This window comes from Benincasa hispida, chromosome 12, assembly GCF_009727055.1.
Source record: "Benincasa hispida cultivar B227 chromosome 12, ASM972705v1, whole genome shotgun sequence".
In the NCBI taxonomy this organism is placed as follows: Eukaryota; Viridiplantae; Streptophyta; class Magnoliopsida; order Cucurbitales; family Cucurbitaceae; genus Benincasa; species Benincasa hispida.
In genome coordinates this window covers 1,005,798-1,029,092 of record NC_052360.1, presented here as the reverse complement: position 1 = coordinate 1,029,092, position 23,295 = coordinate 1,005,798, and the positions used below count along the sequence as shown (strand labels likewise).

Genomic DNA, 23,295 nt, shown 5'->3' with positions numbered 1-23,295 from the left:
TATTTTTAGATGTCATTATCTAAATGAATAAATTTTGAAAACAATATATTTTTTTATTCTCAATATTTTCATATTTTAAATTTTAAATTTTAAAATGTATTTAAAAGATAAAATCTTTCATGTTACAAACTCAAAATCATTTTTGTTAATTTAAAATATGTATAAATATAATATATTATAAATTATATGATTTTATAGAATAATAAATATACAAAAGATTTAACATAAAATATGTTAATTCATTAATTAATAATAATATACATTCAATTTAATAGTGGATAACTACAATTAATTTTATGATTTATTAGTTCAACCACACGTGTAGTAAAAAATTTGAAGATTTAACCTTTTACTGACATATATAGGCTTATCAAACACATTTTGAACTAGAACCGATTTTTGAATATGCAACCAAGTGCATACTTTGGAAATAAATGCCTTCGAGAGTTCTAAAAGTTAAAATACCAAAATAGATATAAATATAAAATTTAGAGGTTTATTATACAATTTTTAAAATTTAAAAACGGAAGAGACAAAAACTTAAAAGTCAGGAACTAAACTTGTAATTTAACCAAATTTTTTTATCGAATAAAAACATAACACATGGTTGAAAAAAAAATAAAATCCAAGAAATCACTAGTGTGCAACTAAAGTTTTGCTGTGCTAAAATATATTTTGGGGAGACATTACAATGTGGATCCAGTAGACATTACATGTGATTACAAAAGGAATTCTGTGTGTATATCACATGCCTCTGTGGCCACTTTCTCTTTCCTACCTCCATTTCACAAGGAAGATATAATTGAAAAAATAATACATAGATATATATATAAAAGAAAAAAAGAAAAAAGAATAATAATAATAATAATAATAATAATAATGTGATGATATATTAAGCATCTTTCTTAAAGCTGCAACTTCCTCTTAACTCATCAGAAGGCTCATTATATTATCATAAAGATATGATATACATAACTTACAATAACATATAACACTATCACAAGTTATTCAGCCAAAAGAATGAAATAATACAAATCTTGAAGATGACTATGACATGAAAGAATTTCCCCTTCCCCCCCATCATCTATCTCTCACATTTCTTCATAATAAAGCTCTACAAAGTTTCCTTCATGAGTCCAAAGAAAGACTTTGTTTATTTTCCCCTCACAAATAATTAATACATGAATTGAGAAGAATATGATAAATAAAAAATTAAAAAAAAAAAAAAAAAAAACTAAATAGTCATTGAGAAATTTTGAAAAAAAAATGCATATGATCATCTTATGCTGGCAGCTCTAGACACAAAGAAAGGGAAGAGAAAGTATAAGAAGTATCTGGGCAATGAAATTTTTTTTCTTGGGGGGTAAAAAAATAGAAGGAACGGTAACTTGGGGGACTGTAATGCAAAAGGGTTAGGAATTTTTTGGGTGTAAATGAAACAGAAGATTGAGATGTGGGTGTATTGTGTTTATATGAATCAAGCAATATTATTGAACCACCGCCATCGATTGAAACTCACTCGCAACACCATTGGAGTTTCCTACATTGTTTCTTCTTTGAAACTCTATTTTATAATCAATGTTACCGTTTCTCTTTTCTTCTGGTAAATCGTCGTCGTCGTCATCATCACTGGAATAATCGTCGTTTTCGTCATTGTTGTCTCGATCGAGATGACGTCGATAAATGTCGTCCTGCAGCTCCATCAACTCATTCACAATGTCTTCTGGCTTCAAATACAAAACAATAATCGGAATTTATAAAAAGAAGGTTGTAATTAGAACAATGATATATTTAATGGGTTAACAAGTTTTACCTTCGTGGATGTTGGTTGTTGATCTTCAGTTCCTTCACCAAAAAGAGTAGCGGACAAACCTTGTGGAATCGAAGAATGGGGTTGAGGACCTTGAGGACGAAGATCTGTTGTTGGGTTTTGTTCAAATTTGTTGGTATCACTAAAGGAACCAGAATCAGAAGCAGCAGTAGAAAGGATTTTCTTGCGATAAAGAGCATCAAGTTCATTGAAATAAGGGCAAGTTTTAGAATCCTCACGGCGTTTTTTGTTGCTTTCTTTAACTTTCTTGAAGTACTTATTGATATTCTCCCATTTCTCTTTACATCTTTTAGCACTTCTCTTGTAACCCATCCGTAACATTCCAGCTGAAATCTCTTCCCACAGAGGACCCTTTGGACCTGTTTCTTGATACCTCGATTCAAGCCCACCTCTCAGCTTTATTAATGCTAAAACTTCTTGTTTTGGCCATCTTGAAGAAATGGGTTCTGAAGATCCATCTCCCCCTTGGCTAATTTCCTGAAACATTGGTTGATCCAATGGGATTACTGTATTTGAAGGCGGCTGATTCTGAAGGTGTGGCAGAGTTTGTGGTTGTAATAATGGCTGAGAAGGGACAGGAGATAGTGGTGCTGGCACAGGCATAGGCATAGGTACAGACACAGGCACAGTTACAGGTACAGCCACAGGCACAGGCACATCAAATTGTTGTTGTGGGGCTGAAAATTGAATGGTTTGGCCAGTAAATTTCTGAAGAAAAGCAATGATGGCAGCATCTCTAGAAGCAGAAATTGTCCGCTCTTGAGCCATTCTTTCTTGTTCTTGACTCAATCTCACCATCTCTTCCCTTTTCCAATTCTCTTCCCTAACCATCCTATCTCGTTCCCTTTTCTCAATCGCTTCCAAAAACTTCTGTTGCATAACTTCCTGTTTCTCCATCACTTGTTTCATCAAACCCTCAAAAAACTCCATCATCATCTTATGAGTTCTTGACTGATCATTCCCTTTAACCACCCCTCTACGCCGCTTCCGACTACTTCCCGCTACGTTCTCCGGCAACCCTTCAAGGTCAACATCAAACCCCATCACTTCATCTTCATCGTTATCATCGTCTTCAGTGGATGCAGACGAGGTGTTCGACGAAAAGCTAACACCCGTAGCGGCGACGGTGGGTGGTGGCCGGACAGTGAATTGTTCTGGTGGAGGAGAAAAGATTCCCATTGGGGTTTGTGAAGAAGATGTGGAAATTTTGACGGATGAGATTGGAGTTGGGTTGCTAATCCCAAAGCCAACGGTAGTGGTGGGGTGTTGTTGTGGCAGTGTGAATGAAGAAGAAGAAGGCGCCACGTTTGCGTTATGAAGAGCCTCAAGTTGCGTAAAGAATTTGTAAGTTTTGCCATCTTGACGCCCTCCTCTTCCTTCTTTTGTGCGTTTGTAATATTTTTGAACATTCTCAAATTTCTCTTTGCATTTTTTCGCATTTCTCTTGTAACCCATTTCCCCTAGCTTCCTGCATTAATAATCAAATCGAATTCCTCGGGATTTTAATCTTAATTTCCTTGATTTCACAAACAGACTTAATTAGCCACAGTTTCATGCAAACAGATCTGGGGAATAGAAAAACAACTCATGAATTACCTGGAGACTTCATCCCAAAGAGGTCCTTTAAGTGTAGCATCTCGAAACGCTGAATCCATCTCTGACCTAATCTTAAGCAAAGCAAGCGTTTCTTGCCGCGGCCATCGATTACCACCGCTTCCGCCGCCGCTACGGTCAGCTTCTTCATCGTCAACCACCATCTGACCGCCGCCGCCGCCGCCGAGACGAATGAGTTCCTCGTAATTTAACGAAGAGGGTACAGCAGGAGGTCGGCTACTAATCGGAGAAGCAGCTTCGACTTGCTGAGAATCACCTATGGTGGCATCGATGGTTAGCGGCGGCGGTGAGGAAACTCCAAATAATTGAGATCGATCAGGTAATCCTAATCCTGATCCGGATCCAGCTGCAGCTCCTTCCATGTCTCCACTTTGTTTGAACGGCGGAATTATGGAAATTCAATGGGTAGCCTGCGACGGTAGAGTTGAGTAGCAGTAGAGATGAAACTCCATGAAAGGGAGAAGAATGAAGAAATGGGGAGGATGGAATTTAAGGGAATGGAAAAAACTTAAAAAGAAGCCATAATTAAAAAGCAACAGAGAGAGAGAGAGAGAGAGAAAGAGAAGACAGCTGGAAAAAAAAAATGGAAGTCAGAAAGTGAATTCCTACGAGTTAGTGCTATAAGGGATTTTCAGAATTCGATTTTTTTTTTTATGAAAAAAATTGGAAATAATTTAAAGAAAAAATACCCAGAGAGAGAAATTTTTGAACAACAGTAAAGAAGGAGAAGAAGAAGATGGCATAATCATCTTCATCGCAACAGCACTGCAGAGCACTAACAGTGTTTTTTGTTTTTGTTTTTTGTTTTTTGTTTTTTTTTTTTTTGGTGAAAATTTTGAGAGAGGGAAACAAAAATTGAGAGGAGAGAGAAAAGAGAAAGAGACATAAATGAATGGAGATGAGGATTATGAGGATGATGATATACTTCCTTTTTTTCCCCTTTTCTTTTATGATGATTAAGAGAGAGAATTTTTAAACTATATAAAAAATAATTAAAATCTCTCTTTTTTTTTTTTTTCTATATAACGCTTATTGAAACCGACATGTTAATTACGATTGAGTTAAGCTCATTTCATCATTAGAATATTAGATTTTTCAGTTTATTTCATATACTATTAACTTTGATTCATGTTAATATTTATATTGGTTCTTATATAGTTACTATTTTGATCTCTTAAAATGAAAGTACCAAAATGATCACTTTTAATAAAGAAAAAAACTTAGGTGCAATCTAGTAAAAATTTGACTATGGCCTTTTTTAATGATTATTTTTATTATGTATAAAAATATGACTTGCATGAGTATTGAGTATTAGGTTACACTTAATTATTGTCTTTTTTTAAAAAAAAATAGATGGACTAACCTAGACACTTAAAAAATACAACCACCAAAATGAAGATTTTGAGAGTACATGGACTAAAATAAACCAAAATTGAAAGTAAAGGATCAAAGTAATATTAAAATCTTGTTGGAAGGTCTTGAATTGTTATATGACACTCTAAATTACCAAGAAAAATTTTGAATTGTATATGCATTATTTGTTATTTACGATTTTGATCCTAGATCAGTTCAAAGGAGTACGTTACATATAAACTCTTTAACCCTATCGATACCTTTACTATCTGTATTATATGATATTTCTATTTAGTAATAAGTTGTTTTCTCCTTCTACTATCAGACATAGTTAACACATTGTGAGTGAACCGCGTTATCTTTATGTCAATATTTTCTAACAAATCTATTTTAATTTAATTTTAATATTTTTAATAAATCATAAACTAATTATTTCAAATAAAAATTGCTCGTTAAATAATAATAAGAAAAAATATAATGAGTATCTATTTTCAAAATTTGAAGTGGGAATGTTAATAGAGATAAAATTTTGTTGGTAAAATTTAACCCAAAAGAAAGTTACTAATATAAACTAAAATTAAATTTGATTGAAAGTATAATGATTAAATTAGGGAATTTTATATTTAAAAAATCAGTATTTAAACTGAAATAAAAAAAGGGGTGAGAGAAGAATGTGCGTGTGAAATGAAATGATACAACAGAAGAGATGCTGGGTTGCGTTGACAGCAGCTTTTTTGTTTCTTTTTCTTTTTCTCACACTTTGTAACTAATAATTTTATATAAAATAATATATCTTTTTTTTAAAAAAAAAAATTACATTTATCGACAAACACCATTCACTCCAGTTCAGTACTTTCCTTTTTTACCCTTTTCTTTTCCAATAATTAATTCTAACTCTAATCGGCAATCAGCTTAGACAAATAAAATAAATCAATAATTATATAAATGTCCTTTTCACATTTAAACTTTCATTATTATCCTTATTAATTTTGCATTTCCTATTTAATTATAAATTTCGCACATGCAAGTTTGAGCATTTTATTCAACCAATTCCATTAAAAATCACTTTTTGTTCCTAAATTTTGATGGTAGGAACCATTTTCCCTCTATTTTAACTATTTAGACTCTTTGATAATAGATTTGTTTTTTATTTTTTTTTTAAAAATTAAACCTACATCATCCACGTTTCTTATTATAATTTACATCTTTCTTAAGTATAATAGTTTGAATTCTTAGTTAAATTTCAAAAACAAAAATAACTTTTTGAAAGTTACATTTTTTATCCTTATTAATTTGATTTGGTTTTTTAAATGATTGGTGAAAAGTAGATAATAAAGGAAGAAATTTGGGGGTGGAATTAGTGTCCATAGGGTTAATTTTCAAAAACAAAATAGTTACTAAATGGAGTTTTGGTCTTTGAGATTTAGCATGTAATAATTTATGACATATAATTTGAGAGAGATTTGAAATAGTTAAAATCACTTTTATTATTGTCAAAATCACCTAATTTAAAATTAGTTCTAATAGTATGAAAATTATATTTAAAGATAAGTTAAATATTGATTTGATTTTGAGTGATTGAAGATGTGTTTCATAGTGATTTAAAACATGAAAAAATTGATTTTAACAATATCAAAATCATTCTCAAGTATTTAGATCCTTTACTTTTAAATTTGTAACAATGTAATCTTTAAACTTTTAAATTTGTAACAATTTAGTCTTTAATATGAAATATCTCATCAAACTTAATTTTCGACTTAGATTATTTAATGACTCAGTCTTTATGATTTATAAACATACATACCACTCAATCAATGTAACAATCTATTTGTGTATGAAGTTTCATTAAATCTTAACAATATTTTTTACAATAGGGACTAAATTGTTACATATTGTAAAGTATTAGGACTAAATTTATACTTATTAAAGTTTATGGAATAAATGATTACAAATTTAAAAGTACATTGACTAAATCTTAACTGACTAAAGTTTAGTAGCTAGATTGTTATGTTATTCCAAACTTTAGTGATAAAAAGTGATTTTTAACCCAACTTTAAAAAGCATTTTATTAAGTCACGAATTAGTAAAAGACTTGTTTCATTAAAAAAAAAAATTATATATTTATTAGTAATAATTTAAAAAGAAAAAAAAAATCAAAGAGTGGCATTTTTTTAAAACTTAATTAGATACGTGTTTTATAATTTAGGGGATTTTCAAAAATAAAAAAAATAAAGGAAACTATTTACACAAAATAGTAAAATTTTAATTGTTTTTTATAGAGGTTGATAGAAGTTTATCAGTATCTATCCGTGATAGAAAATAATGAAAGTCTACTCTCTATCAGTACTTTCTAACTATTTCTATATATAGTTTGACATTTTTCTATTTGTGAAAATTTTCCTATAATTTAACAATTATTTCGTTTGGTAGTATTTAAAAATTGCTCACTAAGTCTCTATATTTTCTTTATTTTGAAAAAAAAACTACAAAATTGCACCATCTTAGTCTCCCGATTTAAAAGAAATGAGCAGGGAATTTGAACTTCCAATCTCAAATAAGGTAGTTATAATGCTGTAGATCAATAATTCAAATTTCATATTCGGTTAACGGTGTCCCTAACATTCTCTTATATCCCCGCAACCTATCAACATCATTTTTACTTGTCTTGAATTGCTTTTAAGAGTGAAAATGGTCCTCACAAACCAACATTGAGTCTTTTCAACATACTTTGTCTCAACTAGCATATATCCTAGAAGAATCCTCAAGAGATCACCCATTACACAATTACTTCAAGTCAACTTCTCATGATTAAGTCACTGACAAGAGGGATGCACCTTGACGGTATAAATAGTAGCTATATCAATTGTTCTAATTTTTTTTAACCAAAATTTGATATCATAAAAATTTCTCTCATTTAGATTCGATCTCGATTTATTCAATTTGAAATGATAAAATAATTTTTTTAGACGATGAAAATATGTGTGTGTGTGTTTTTTTTCCCTTTTAAAATTTAGAAAAACTAATAGGAAGATGAAGAAAATAATGTGAAAGTTGGGGGTGTAGGATAAGAAAAAATAGAATTGGAGAAGGGAAAATAGTGATTTGACCCAACGTTTGAGTGCCGGTGTCGGCGTGGCCTTACATAATTGGATTTTGCTTTAACTTTTCCCAAAAATTGACACCACCTACCCCTGGCCCAACTTCTCTTACATGCACTAGATTCCCTCCTTCCCTTACCTATTAAAAATAATATACCACTAATTAAATTATAGCTTTACATCTTATTTCCATCCTCAACTTTAAATAATATCCTATTTTGATCACTAGATATTTAAAAATGTCTACATTGATTCTTGAATTATGAATATTGTTTTATTTTGATCCTCAAATTTTTAAAAATATTAATTTTAGTCCTTGAATCTTTAAAAAGTGTTTATTTTAATATCTGATATATTAAGATTTTGTTGACTCTTTAATAAAATTGCGAGCTTACTTGTATTTTTGGATGATTAAGTTAGTTATGCTAAAAAATCTAGAGTTTCAATCTTGAATAAGATGGTAAAGCGGGGGAATTTAAAAGATATTTTAAGCTCAAAATTTTGATAGTTCTTTTGAAGTGATGATTATTGGTGTTTTACTTCATCTTTATCTTGCCCAATATATCTTGAACATTGTCATCCAAAAATACAAGCTCCCTCGCATTTCTGTTGAAAAGTTAACATAAATTCAATAGTACGGATTAAAATAAACACTTTTAAAAGTTTAGGGACTAAAATGAACATTTTGAAAGTTTAGAGATCATAATAGACCAAGATTCAAACTTCTAATAATTTTTAGGGTCACATTTAAGGTTAATTGAGGTACGAGATTCGAATAACAACAAACTTTGTGTCATTAGACATATATAAATACCAATTGAGCTATATTTCCTTTAACAATTCTTAAAAAGTTTATGCCGGAAAGGTCTTACTGAATAGAATTTTTGGTATTTCAATTTTGTGTTTAACTGATTTTTCAACTTAAAAAAATATCATTCTTTTTAAAAAAAAAAAACTTTTAAAATGTCTAATAAATTTGGAAACTTCTCATTTTATATTCTAAATGGTTTTTCGATTTAAATCCCTATGTTCGAAATTTTAAAAATTAGATTATCTATTTTATATAAATTTAAATTTTATGTTTGATATAAAATTATAAACTTTCAATTTAGAGTCTTATCAATTTTGCATATAGTAGGTCAGTAAATTTTATATCTAATAATTGGACCTATTAGATATAAAAGTTAAAAGTTAGAGACTTACATAAAATCAAAAGTTCGATGACTTACTAGATATATTTGTTTAAAGTTAGATTTCATTTTGATACAAACATAAGAGTTCAATGGTCTATTAAATAATTTATAAAATTTTCAAAGATTAAGCAGTGACAAACTTGAAACTTTATAGACTAAATTAATAATTTTAATTCTTTTTTTTTAATTATACAATTTGTAAGGTATAGAATTGGAGGAATCATAAAGTCATATCTTTTAGATTGTCTAATTTTTTTTTGCTAATTTTAACATTCATGCATGGAAATGGAATAATTAAAAAATTGTACATATATGAAAGTAAATTGAAATCTTTAAGAAATAAAAACTAAAATGAACATTAATTAGAGATGATTTAGTTTACAATAAAAAGGAAAGGGGAAGAAAAAAAAAAAGAAGAAAAAGAAAGAATATAGAGATAGAGAGAGGATGTATTTAAAACCATGGAAAGCATAGAACAAACATTGAGAATAATATGAGAAGAGAGCACATGTAGCGCACATTATTGTTAATTATAATTTCCTAGAAACTAAAAATGAAGTCCATTTAAAATAGACCAAATTCAACCTAGTTCAATAATAATTGACATATATTATTTATTTTTAAGTCGAAAATTAAATTTCTATACCCTAGCTACTTGTACTAATTAGAATCGGAGGTTAAAATGTCATTGTTGACTAAAATATTAAAATCTCAATTTCATGAAACTATCGATAAAAATATCAATAAAATAAAATGTTGATATAGACCATCTTAAAATATTTAAAAAATAAACATTTTATACTTTATTAGCCTTATCTCTAGAAGCAATCAACAGAGTTTTGAACAAATTAGCTGATTGGGCAACATGGTATGCTTTCTAGATCGGGGGTCCCTCCAATTATCCTTGCCATAAAAACTTTTTCTTCACAGTAATTTCTTCATCTTTGAACTCACTGAACCATCTTTCAAACTGAGGAAAAACCCTTCTCCCAGAAGCATGACCCATCTAATTGAATAATCTCCTTACATACCCTTCCAAAATACTGTCAAAAATAATTGTAATTTCGTTTAAGCAGCATGGCCATTAGTTCAATTTTGTTACCCTCCAATGGAATTAATATAACATAGATTCTTTTACGTCCAGGATCTTTCCTTCATTAGATATTCAAATAATAATGAAAATTTGTACGAGTCGTTAAAATGCCTAACACATTCATATCAGTTCTATCTTATTGTACCAGTTTTTCTATTATATTATAGATATGTTGATATTTTTTATAATGATATCGAATCTATAGAATATCGATGAAATTATCGAAATGTATAGAGTATAGATATGAAAGAATGAAACTGAGGGGGGAGGGAAAAAAAAAATAAAGGAAGGGGGTGTAAAGAAAAAGAAAAGAGTAAAATGAGAGGCACATGGTGAATGAGTGCAGTTTTAACGAAGTTGTCGGAGGATATTAAATAAGGAGCACGTGATGGGAAGAGGGATATAATAGTAAAATCACCTCTCCAACCAAATGCCAAAATTCCACCACTATCCAATCTCAGTAATTTCAAATAAATAATTTTTTTTTCTTTTCATATATATAAAATCTAATTTGACAGCGCATAAATTCTGTACCCAATTTTCCTATCCTTTTGTTTTTCTCTCTCTCTTTTAAATTATACAGGTTGTATATCTTAATATACTAATTTCAAATTTTATATTTCTATTTTAATTTTCTTTCTTAGACAAAATTTATTTTTAGTCGTTAAAATTTAAAATTTAGAAAGTAATCTTTTATCTCTTAAAGTAGTCTATGATTGAATTTGTTTAATCGATAGTTGACCTAAAGTGAGATGATTATGTGGTAGTTTATATCTTATTTTGATAAAATAATTAATTTAATACATATTTTTTTAATCAAACTTCTATATCATATTTTCATCTTTCTCTATCTCCCACTTCTTAGTTGGTTTCATTAGGGGTATTCGTGAGAACCTTTTAGACAAAACTCGATTGTCTTGATGGTAAATTTCTTCAACCCAAATAATCTTTATTAGAAAATAAACTCAATTTAATCCAACCATGAAATATTAGGTTGGGTTGGTTTGAGTTACTCGGATTATTTGTTTAGTTTTTTCTACAATAAAAGAAGTAAAATGTTAATACATAAAAAATTGATTTAATATTTTTCATATTTGAATTAAGAATAAAATCCAATTTCAGTTTATTTAATGAATATTTTCTTTCTAAAATACTAAGTTGTCGGAGAATAAGTTACTAAAATAATGAAATTAAATAAAACTATATAAATTAAAATAAAATTACATTTTAAAATTAATATATAATAAGTTCAGATTATTTTAAGAGACTCATGAACCAATCCAACCTATAAATTTTTTATTTATTTGACCAAAATCAATCTAAACTGCACAATTTAAGTTGGTTGATCAAATTTTTTTGGATCATTGAGTTTTTTTTAATACTCCTAGCTTTTCGTCATTGTTTGTTATTTCTTTAATAACCTAGACTCCATGCCTATGATCCAAATCTAAAGTTGGATCAAACAAACGGATTTCTAATATATATTCAAAATGGAATAAGAATTTTTGTGGATTTTTTTTTTATATATGAATATAACTCATCGATTAAAAAGTCATTGATCAAGAGATAGAGGTTCAAATCTCTTTCCTCATTTTTTATTTTTAACTTAGATTTCTTACTTTTTACTTTAAAAAAAAGACTTATAAGTTTGCTTTAGAACGTTTTTTTTTTTTTTTTAATGATGCTTAATAGGTTTTTTTAAAAAAAACATAAATAAATAAATAAATTATTAGATAGAAAAAATTAAAGTTGTGTGGACTTATATTTGACCGTTTTTAGAATATAGAAACTGCGTTCTCGCGAGAGAGAATTTTATTTTTTCAATTAAATTTTTCATTTTTAAATAGCGGTTTCTCACCTGTTATTTCAAATTCACATAAAAAAAAATCCTTGTTCTCCCTATGAATATGAAGAACTTTTTCGTAAAATCTCGTCTACTAAAAAATTTGTATTCCAAGCCAGAAAAAAATTTGAAATTTCAAGAAATTATATATTAAACTATTTTCTAAAGTTGGAAATTCTATCAAATATTTTTTAAATCTTTCACAAGGTCATGTTACACATAATTCCTTTTTAAAACACGGTACATTCAATCGAAATTTTGGTAGTCTGAATTTAAGAAAATTATATATTTTGAGTGTAAATTTTTGAAGTCGGGATTTAAGGAATGGTATGGGTTTAAGGAGTGCAGGCTTAGGAAGTTTGGAAATGAAGTACATATTTATAAATTTTGAGTTTGTAAAATATTTTCTTGTATTTAATCGATGGTTAGATTTTAGATTAGTTACTTGTCATTTTAATTATTTTAATATAGTTAAATTTAAAATAAACTAAAAAATTAGAAGAATATTTTTTTTAAAAAAATTGAAATAGAGATGTGACTAAATTTATAATTATTTAATTTTTTTTTTTGATAATTTGGTATTTTGAATATACTAGATTTTGAGATAAAACTTCATACACTTTTGTCACTTTAACTAATTTGAAAATGATCAATTTTTTACTGTAACATGCTAACTTTAAATTGAAATAAAGTAGGATTTTAGTTTTAAATTCAATTATTGAAAAATTATTTTTTTAATCAAATTACATTTGAGGAATAAAAAATAGCAAAGATTGAGTTTTAATTTTATTTGACGCTAAGTTATTACAAATATTATAATCCTTTATGTTTAAAAAATAATTCTAAGCTAGTTAAATTGACTAATTGATAAAAAATGAAAATGTTAAATTAAATTAGGGTTTTCTATACATATAACCTAAATAAATATACCTAATTATAATGCACTCTAATGAGCTATTATTTTCCACAAAATATGGTTCAATATACTTTTTTTTTGCTTTTAACATATGTAAGAGAAGTTTCTTGTGATTTTGAACTTTCCAAAATAGCTTTCTTTTCAAAACCTATACAAGTAAGAAAAATATCTTTAAAAATCCGAAAATAATTGTCACTCTCAAATGAAAGCAAGAATCGACGAGAAGTTTTGAAAGAGAAAACGAAGTATATATGATATATACAACACTATATATTTGAATTTTCTATAAATAAATTAATGTATATTTGATAAGTGCATGAACAATACAATTTGTGTAATATATTGTCTTATATACAAAACAATATATTTGATGTATATTTACACTTTTTTTAGTATATTTGTAAACACGCCAAAAAATAAACCACCGTATATGCGATTTATATGTACGTTTTTCACTATATTACCAGTATATCTAACATATAGTTGAGATCTCAATAGATAGGTAATCGATTTTCAATTAAAAAAATATAAAATAAATGAAGTTTCCTAAAATAAAGGAAACGTTAATTTTAAACAAAGAAGGGAAGAGAGAAAATTTAAGAAGATAAATAGTAATTAAAAAAACTCCAAAAGAAAAAAATTATCCGAATAAAGAGAAAGTGTATTTTTTTAAAAAAAAATTGTTGTAACTAAACTAAGGGCCTCCTTAGAATGATTTAGAAAAAAAAAAATGTTTGTCGGAGTTGGTGACCGGAAGTAGTCACAGGAGTTGGTGACCAGAGGTTGGCCGATGACAGTTAGCGGAGGTGGCAGTCGGAGTTGGCCAGTGGCAATCACCGGAGGTGGTGTTAGAAAGTTAGCCATTGAACTTTCTAAATTAATTTTTTTTAAAAAAAAAAAAGAAGAAAAAAAAGAGTAACCGTGGATTTGAATAGTGCATGAGAAAATGATGTAGGAAGCTGACTTTCTAGATCATTGCCTCAAATAAGGGTTGGGATTAAGATGTCTAATCCATCCAATCTCAATCCTAAAAATAAACGCCCTTCTAACAATTAAATTACGTTTACGTGGTCAATGAAATAATTAGTTAAATACACTATTTTATTTTAAAAGAATTTCATTACTTTTTTTTTTAATGTCACATGTAATGTTTTAAAGTTTAGTTCCTAATTTTCAAAATTCTTCAATCATATCCCTATTTAATAATAGTTTTGTTAAGTTTGTATAGTAAAATGACGATGGGACATTCCAATTTTTTTTTTTTTCCATTTAAATTCACCTTTTGTTTGTAATGTCCAAGCAAATGATGATGATGATAATGATAATAATAATAGTTATGTTTAAAAATGACAACATTTCTTTTCTTTTTGTTATATGGTGATTAATTAGTAATTAAGTGGAGTGGCTTCGAAACTTAAGAATGGATGGTAACATTTTCTAAAGAAAAAAAAAAAGTCAGATAGAAATATCATATCATAAATTTCCTATCCGTATTTCCTATTTATAAATTTGAATAACATTATCGAGAACATACTTGATATAAATTTTTTGAAGAGGAAAGTTAAAATTTTTAAGATATTATTGGAGGTAAAATTGAAGATGATAATCTTTTTGTAAGGTAATGTTTTTTTTTTTTTTTCAATCACGTATCTCTAACCTCTCGATCAAAGATATATATTTTATGTAAGTTTGTACTTCTTTTTTAGGAAAATAATCAAATTTTATCCAAAAATTTTAATTTCATCTAATTGAACTCTAAATTTTGATAAATTACAAATTTTTACTCTACTTATCTAATTGTTGTAATATTTATGTTTACTACATTTTTGTTTAAAAAATCATTAAAAAAAAAAGTCCACTAAGACTTTAGTAAATGAATTTGCATGTCTAGAATGAGATTGATGATACTTAAAAAAAACAAGATGAGTGAATTATGTGAAAATTGAATGAAGGGTAAAAATTACAATAATGGTTTAAGACTATGATTCAATTAAATAAAATAATTAATATTTTAGGTTGACATGTGAAGATTATAAAACTTATTATTATTATTATGTTTTTGGCGTGTGAATTTGTTTAAGTATATAGAAAATGAGTTTGAATTTATTAATCTGTCAAATGTTTCTAAGGAATAAACTGTTTTGCTTATACAAATCATACAATGATTTTTTATATTATTTAAGTTAAATTATTAATCTAAGTTATCTCAATTTTTACTCCACATGCTTTTTAATTGCAAAGCAACCATCATTTATACTTTTCCTTTTCAACTAAATTAAATATAAAATTCAACGAAATGGACAAAATTTATATTAAACTTCTTTATACTTCCTTGGATATAAAAAAATGATACTTCTCACTTAAGTTTTGAGATGTAAGGTAGGTTTGAAATTATTTTAGATTGGACACTAATAGATACGAAAAGATATCAACCAATATTTATTATTGATAGATCGTGATATTTTACTATATTTAAAAATATTATCTTCTATCCCAAATAATTTTTCTGTGGGAGATTAATTAGTATGTTTGTAAAAAAAATAAAAAACAATTCTATCCCTTTTCTTTTGGATAGATGGTACAATAAGTAAATATTTGGTACTTAATGTGCTACATTTTGACATATTTAAGGACACGTCCCATCACTTATAAAATTTATAAAAGTAGGTATAAACATTGAGAACTTAAATTAACTATTATAGGTAACTATTATTATTATTTTTTTTTCTGGAGAACTATTTTTAAATTGGACTTTAATATTAATGCCATGATAACATGTCATGCTAAGGAAAAAAAAATGCCTTGAAATAAAGTAAAAAAACACTCAGTGATACAAAGTAATTCCAAGGATTGATCTGACTTCCCATTCCATGTTTGGTTTTTTCTAAACTTCCAATCCTTTGTTTCGTTGTTCGATTTCATTCCAACTCTATTACCATGTTTAACTTTAAATTTCAATTGGGTTAGTCTTAATAAATACTTTTTTTTTTCATGTTTTTAATATTTTCCATTATTAATTATTTTGTTTATTAAACTGCTTACCCACTTTATTTATTAACTACAAAATTATCTTCATTAAGTTAATCCAAATAATTTTGTCCAACTTAACAAATTAACTAATAAGAAACTAAAATTTTAAAATGATTGTTTTTGTTTAAAAAGAAGGTTAGGAATGAGTGATCCAACATTAAGTCGCAGAATATATTTCCAGATAATCAACAATACAGGTGTGTTTTCTAAAAAAACGAAAACAAATTATAATCCATATTTTATTTAAACCAAAGATATGCAGAATCATTGAATAAAAAAATTTCTAAACAAATGTAGTCATCACAAAAGTTATTTATTTAAATTTAAAAAAACTGTACCAGATACCATTGATATATGAACTCAACCATACATTTCAAACACAGACATATGAACTCAGGGTAAAACAATTATGCACCCAAACAAAGACATATAAACTCATCAGACATATAAACTCCACAGACATCATATTTCAACTCAGCACCCCAAATAGTCTCTTAGTAAGATAAAATATCAAATAACATTTCAAATGTAAACGATAATTTAATCTTTTATCTCCACAATAATACTCAACTAAATAATAAATAATACAGGTTAAATTAAAAATTTAGTTCTTATAATTTAAAAAAGTTTGAATTTAATCCCTACTATTTGATAAAACCTCATAAATAGTTCGTATGGTTTGATGAAATTCTTATAAATAATCCCTATCGTAGGGACTATTTATGAGAGATTGTCAAATTATAGAGACTGAATTTTAATTAAAAACTATAGAGACTATTCTAATTTTAATTTCTTCAAACTATAGGAACCAAATTTACGATTTAATCTAAATTATAAATTACACACTCCAAATAAAATTGTAAAAAAAAAACTCAATCGTGCTTATCAAAATCCACGAAAAAACATTTTAACATATTTAAAAATGGTCTATTTATTAATTTAAATATATTATATATATTTTTTTAAAACATTAACAGTGATATTTTCATCGATATTTTTATAAAGAATTTAATATTTTCATCGGTATCATCATTTTAAACCTCTCAAAAGACTTGTATCTCACGATAATCAAATTTGCGATTCCAACTACTTAAAACTAGCACATGCATTATTTTTTAAAGATTGAATAGGTTCTTTATTTCTCTTTTTAAACAATGTAATTGAATAGTTTTATCCTTAATTCGTACATATAAATTTTAATTTCAGACTTAAAAGCATAACTTTTCTTAGTTAAAAACCCTAAAAATCCTAGGTCGGAATATTGATGTTACTTATAAATGATTATTGAATATGAAATGATACATAAGAATAAGTCAACTAGATAAAATAAGAGACGTTAACCAGAAGAAATCAATGGTTTAAGTGAGCAAAATAAAAATTTTATAAGCCAAACTTTGTCATTAGTCTACTTTGTTACATCACCAGCTGGTTGAATCCATATATCATGTTATTGTTATGGTATAAATTTTTATTATATCTATTAGAATGTCTTGAATTTGTTGTTTGATGCTACAAACAATTAAGTACGAGGGTCGCACTCTGGTAAGGGTTAGAGGGCATATTTTATTATTTATGGTTATTTACGATTATAATCCTTAGGATTTGGAGAAGTGTGATATATAAACTCTCTAATCTTAGTGGCGTCATTTTATTTTTCATAAAATATTCTCTCTAATAATATTGTTATCCTTTTGCATCGTGGATGTAATTAACACATTATTAGTGAACCACGTATATCTGTGTGTTGATCTCTTTTACATTTTCTTTTGTATTCTTTAATTGACGCTTTCATAACAATATCGATATTTTTGTTGATATTTTTACACTTCTATGGGTTTGACATCGACACGAGAGGTGGATCGTCCATTTATATCAAAAAATCATGAAACATAAAAGAATAAGCAACAAAATATTGTAAATATGAATGTAATAAAATAATAAACATTTTAACTTGTATAAAAAACCTTTATCATCTTTTTAGGATTTTTTATTTTTAAAAATTTTTAAAAATATTTTTTAATATCGACATTTTATCGGTATTTTCATCAACATCTATGTAACATTGAGATATCTACATTTTCATCAATACCAACATTTTAAACTTTGGTATTTAATCTAACAACAATATTTATAACACATTCAAATTATCCATAATGAAAATTTTTAAATTAGTTTGGAGATTAGACCTGATTGGTTTCGGCGGCTTGTTTCTTCAAATGTTTTTGTGTGATTTGTTTGTTACTTTGTTTTAAACCTAAAATAGAAAATAATTTACAGGAGCATCTTCAATAACTATTGTTTTTAATAAAATAACAACCCAAGATTTTTATTAATTTAGGTTAAGTGTCATTTAATTGATGAAAATGAAATTACTTGGCTGGCAAGAAGGAGAGAGTTAAAGCAATAGATTTTTTGAAATTAATACTTTTTAGCATCAAGATTAGGCAATAATTGTGGTTGTAATCCAATATGCTGAAGATGCAATGAATCATTTATAATAATAAATATAAAAATTTAATCCACACACACACATATATATATATATGTATGCATTATTATCTACTCATTGTTGTTTAAGAAAAAAATTAAAAGAAAGGAAAGAAAGAAAATTATTAAATTAGAAATGTAAGTATGAGGATTATTGGATTATTATTCAAGATCTGTTTTCATGACTATCTTATCTCTTTATTTGTTTTTTATTCAGAAAAAAATTGATTCAGTTATTATATTTTCTTATTTAATTTCTTTAATTATCTTTGAAATTATGGGAAAATTGTAAAGGAAAGAAATTCATTTTCTAAGTTTCTTTTTATACTTTTGATATTATATATTATATTGCAAATGTGAGAGAAATTTTGAACCCACCCTTCAAAGAAAAATAACTAATATTTAACCACTTCATTACACATCTCATTTTAGCTTCTCAAATTAATTATTTTACAAAATAATTAATATGATTATCTGTGTAATAAGCTGGATATTTAACTTATTATAAGATCTTATACAATAAGATATACATATTAAAGCTTTGTTTCGTAATCATTTTGTTTTTTTTTTAAATAAGCCTATTTCTTTCTATTTGTTATCATGATTTGCATATTTCTTAAGTACAATGATTAAAACACAGCCAAATTCTAAAAACAAAAAACAAAATTTTAAAATTTACTTTTTTACTTTTTAAATTTTGGCTTAGTCTTTTAGATCACTAATAAAAAGTAGATAACAAATGAAGATATTTGAAGGTAGAAGTAGTGACTATATATATTATTTTTTTTAAAAAATCAAATTATTATCAAATGAGACCTAAATGACTTTTTTTTTTAAAGGATGAAATTAGAGAAAGAAAAAAATAGAGGTAAAAGATATCATTGTTTTTTTTTTTTTTTTTTTTTTTTTTTTTTTTTTTTTTAATTTTGAAGTTCAATAGAAAAATGGTAAATAATAAAGAATGAAAGGTTTTTTTTTCCCTAACCTTTTTTCCTCTCACACCTCTATAATTGTTTCATATTTTTCATTTCTCATCCATAATTGTTTCATATTTTTCATTTCTCATCTATAAGAAACATGCTCAAAATTTTACAATAAATAATATTTTACTTTCACTTTTTTTCCCAATAAGAAAAAAAAAACAACCATGATTATTCTTATACAGTTTTCCTTTAAAGATTAAAAGAGACAAGGAAACATTAAATACGTCATTTGAAAACATTTTTCAATTTGAGGATATTTTTAAATAAAGGAAAATGAATCAAAATATTTAAAAATATAACAAAATTCTACTATCTATCTGCGATAGACCGTGATAGAATACTATTTGTGTCATGATAGATATAGATAGTAGTCTATTGAGATCTATCACAATAGATTGTGATATTTTGTTATAATTTGTAAATTATTTTCGATAGTTTTATCATTAAAATTAATTTCTCCATTTGATTTGAGCTTGTTTAGTTACATTTGGATCTTAAAATCTCAACATCGACAATTTAATCTTTGAAGTTTAGAATTCTTTTTGAAAGTTTTATTTTTTAAATCTTTGATCAGTTTAATTTCTATTACAATTTGAATGTTTCTTATGAAAAATCATTGTCAAATGAACTCCCTGAAACATATTTCATGTGGTATCATAAATAAACTACATATGTATTTTCATGTGTGCACTTCAGGATTGTTAAAAGATTAAATATTTTATTTATTTTTAAGTTAAACTATAATCAGAGTCTCAAACCTTGCGAGAATCATCTGATAGAATCTTGAAGAGCTTATTAACGTTCTTATTTTTCGTTTTTCGTTTCCTCCAAACCTCTAAAAAAATAGAACACGTCTTAACCATTGAACTATCTCATTTTGGCAAGTTCAAAGACATTGACAAATAGACACAAATCTAAAATTTCATAGACTAAACGTGTTAACGAATCAAATTTTTTATGGTAAATTTCAAAAGCTTCCCCCAAAATATGGTGATAGTTGTAATTACATCTTTAAACTTACAATTGTAAAAATTGAACCCTCAAAGTTACATAATATAAAAATTGTAATAATTGTATAAGTTTGAGGGTCCAATTTTTATCATTTGGCTATGAACTAATTTCTACATCCATTATAAGTTTCTCAGTCCAATCTTCACACTTGGATAAGTTTGAGAGCTCAATTTTTATGATTGAAATTTTGAAGGTATAATGGCAACTATCACACCTAAAGTATGTTGATAATTGCAATTACACCCTCAAACTTATGCAATTGTTATAATAATTTCTACAATTATGTAATTTTGAGAGCCCAATTTCTATACATTGGACCCCAAATAATTAAAACCAAACTCTTAAATTTATACAATTGTTACAAATTTTACAATTACGTAAGTTTGATGTGTCAACTTTTACTGTTAGGAAATCGACGAACAAAGAATATAGAAAATATAAAATAATAGAAAAATGATACAAAGATTTACATGGTTCAGTAACCGTATAATAGCTACATCCACGGGAACAATTCTATTAGAAAGAACATTATAGAATGAAGAATGAATGACATGCTTAGAGTTTAGAGAATTTATATAGTGCACTTCTCAAAATTATAAATTCATAACCACCATTAGGGCACGTCGGCCGTGGACCCCGACGAATTCAAGGCATTTCAATATTTACAATTAAAAATTTGAGGATATATTTTGGAGTGATTTGATAGAGGAGATTTGAAGGTGGAAGTTAAATAAGAGAGATAGGGAGAGTGGAAAAGCAATGAAGAATGCGTTGACAATAGAAATAAGAAAAAGGAAAAAAAAGGGAAAAGACAAGAAGAGATGAGTACAGGGTGTAAGGGAACGTGCATTTTGTTGATGGGTGGATATGAGAATCCCCCAACTGCCGGGCATCTACCCTCCATCTCCATATCCTTCCACATGCCTCTCCTCCCCTTTCCTTCCTTCCTTCCTTTCTTTCTTTTAACCACTTCCTCCCCACATACACTTTCCCACTATTTTCCCACCACCTCTCTTTTACATTTATTATCCCATTCAAACTCCTATCTCCCCTAACCCTACCTATCTTCTTTATTCTTCTCCTTTCAGATTCTAATCTCTGACCTCTCAATTTTATAGCTAATTACTATATTAATACTATCTTATTCTTCTTCTTCATCTTTCTTTACTCTTTTCAAAATTCTTTCCTTATCTCTCTGCCTCCTATTAGTATGCTTGAAGGATGACTGCCTCACTTTTTTTCCTACCACTAACTCAGATTGGCAAAATAACAAAGACTATGACTCTCTTGTTTGTCATGAAGAGATTATATTCTTTTAGGGAAAAAATAGGTTGAGTTTTCAAATTTTAGAAATCTAAATGCAATCATAATTGTTACAATGTCTAATTGGACAATTGAATCTTACATACTTGATAAGGTTGAACTACAACAATTAGACTTCAAAATCTTCCAATGTCATATTGTATATGTAATGTGGTAACAAATGGAAGATGATAGGGATAATGTGACCATTTGAGATGACAATGTGAATTAAATTCGTTTCTTTTATTACCAATATATATATATATATATGAAATGCAATTAAAATAATAAAAACAACTAACTAGACAATTGAACCTTACACATAATTCTATTTTTGTTATTTGATACTTTCATATTTATTAAAATTTGATTCCAAGACTTTTGAACTCTGTTTTAATCGTAGAACTTTATTTAATCAGTTGATATTTATGTAGAAAGGTTATTGATGTCCACTAATTTTCAAATGTAATTATATTCTCGTTAGGTAATTAAATAAAATCCATTTATTTATTAAACACAGATTTGTCAGAAATTTATGACAATTAAAAGAAAAAGAAAAGTCATTTTTTTATTTATTTATTTAAATTCTATCTTCCTAAACAACGTGGGGTGGTGGCGCAGTTGGCTAGCGCGTAGGTCTCATAGCTTAGAGTTATCCTGAGGTCGAGAGTTCGAGCCTCTCTCACCCCAATTCTTTTTTTTTTTCCTTCATTTAATTTGTTTAGTTTTGGATTACTTTTAAATTTCGATAGAGCAGAAATATAAATCAATTTGGATTCCTTCATTTAATTTTTTTTCCTTAGTCTTGGAATCATGAGTCTCTAATTGACCTCTCGATATCTGAATTAAAATAGGTCAAATATAATTGCTAGTAAATTGTTATCCACTTATGGTTTTACTATTAAATTAATTTGGGTTCGGAATATATTAATAAAAATTAAAATTGATCCTAGATCATAGATGACTTGACTAAGACATATGCATTTCACAAAAAAAAAATAAAAAATTCAACTACATATGGTTGGATTAAAAAAGAATCTAGCATATAAGTTTATTTTTTGGAAAAAAAATATCATTTTGGTTCCTAAGATTAGAGTCTAGTTTTAATTTGATGTTCAGGATTAACGGTCAAATATCAAAGTGGGTGAATAAAAATTTGAGGGTAAAAGTGTAAAATATTAAAACATAAGAATCAAATGAAAAACTAAATTCAAAATTCAAGCGTAAAAATGTAACGTTATGAAGCTTAGGAGTGAATGGAAATTAAACTCAAACCTCATGGATAAAAATATATCATTTTGAAACTCAAAGTTTAGATAAAAATTAGATTCAAAAGTCAAAACCTAGGGATAAGAAGAGTAATTTTTTTTCCTTGTAGAATGATGATTTAACATAGAACCAAAGCCAAAAGTTTATGTTTGAGCTCACATTTAACTTGACATAGATTAATGATGTTTGGCTTAGATTTATGTCCCTAGAAAATAAGCTAAGCAAGAAATTATTGAAGTCAAAATTGAAAGGCTAATCCAAACTTTGCTCAA

The 23,295-nt window shown here is 27.1% G+C and overlaps 1 protein-coding gene and 1 non-coding gene across 5 annotated transcripts; one reads left to right on the top strand and one right to left on the bottom strand.

Moving 5' to 3' along the window:
• Nucleotides 1–918: 918 nt before the first annotated feature.
• LOC120067158 (trihelix transcription factor GTL1-like) lies at nucleotides 919–4,329 on the bottom strand. Of its 4 annotated transcripts, none has more exons than XM_039018614.1 (4): nucleotides 3,428–4,329; nucleotides 2,050–3,299; nucleotides 1,814–1,952; nucleotides 1,558–1,723 (listed from the first exon to the last, which is right to left on the bottom strand). In XM_039018614.1, the coding sequence occupies exons 1-4, from the start codon at nucleotides 3,805–3,807 to the stop codon at nucleotides 1,708–1,710; spliced, it is 1,785 nt and encodes a 594-aa protein (XP_038874542.1). In that variant the 5' UTR covers nucleotides 3,808–4,329; the 3' UTR covers nucleotides 1,558–1,707. The 4 variants fall into 4 exon arrangements, with proteins under 4 accessions (XP_038874539.1, XP_038874542.1, XP_038874541.1 ...); XM_039018613.1 differs by having other exon boundaries at nucleotides 1,562–1,727; nucleotides 3,428–4,328; XM_039018611.1 differs by having other exon boundaries at nucleotides 919–1,727; nucleotides 1,814–3,299; nucleotides 3,428–4,325.
• Nucleotides 4,330–22,360: 18,031 nt separating this feature from the next.
• TRNAM-CAU lies at nucleotides 22,361–22,444 on the top strand. Its single transcript is given in 2 exon segments — nucleotides 22,361–22,398; nucleotides 22,409–22,444. It is a non-coding gene; the product is annotated as a tRNA-Met (tRNA).
• Nucleotides 22,445–23,295: the final 851 nt, after the last annotated feature.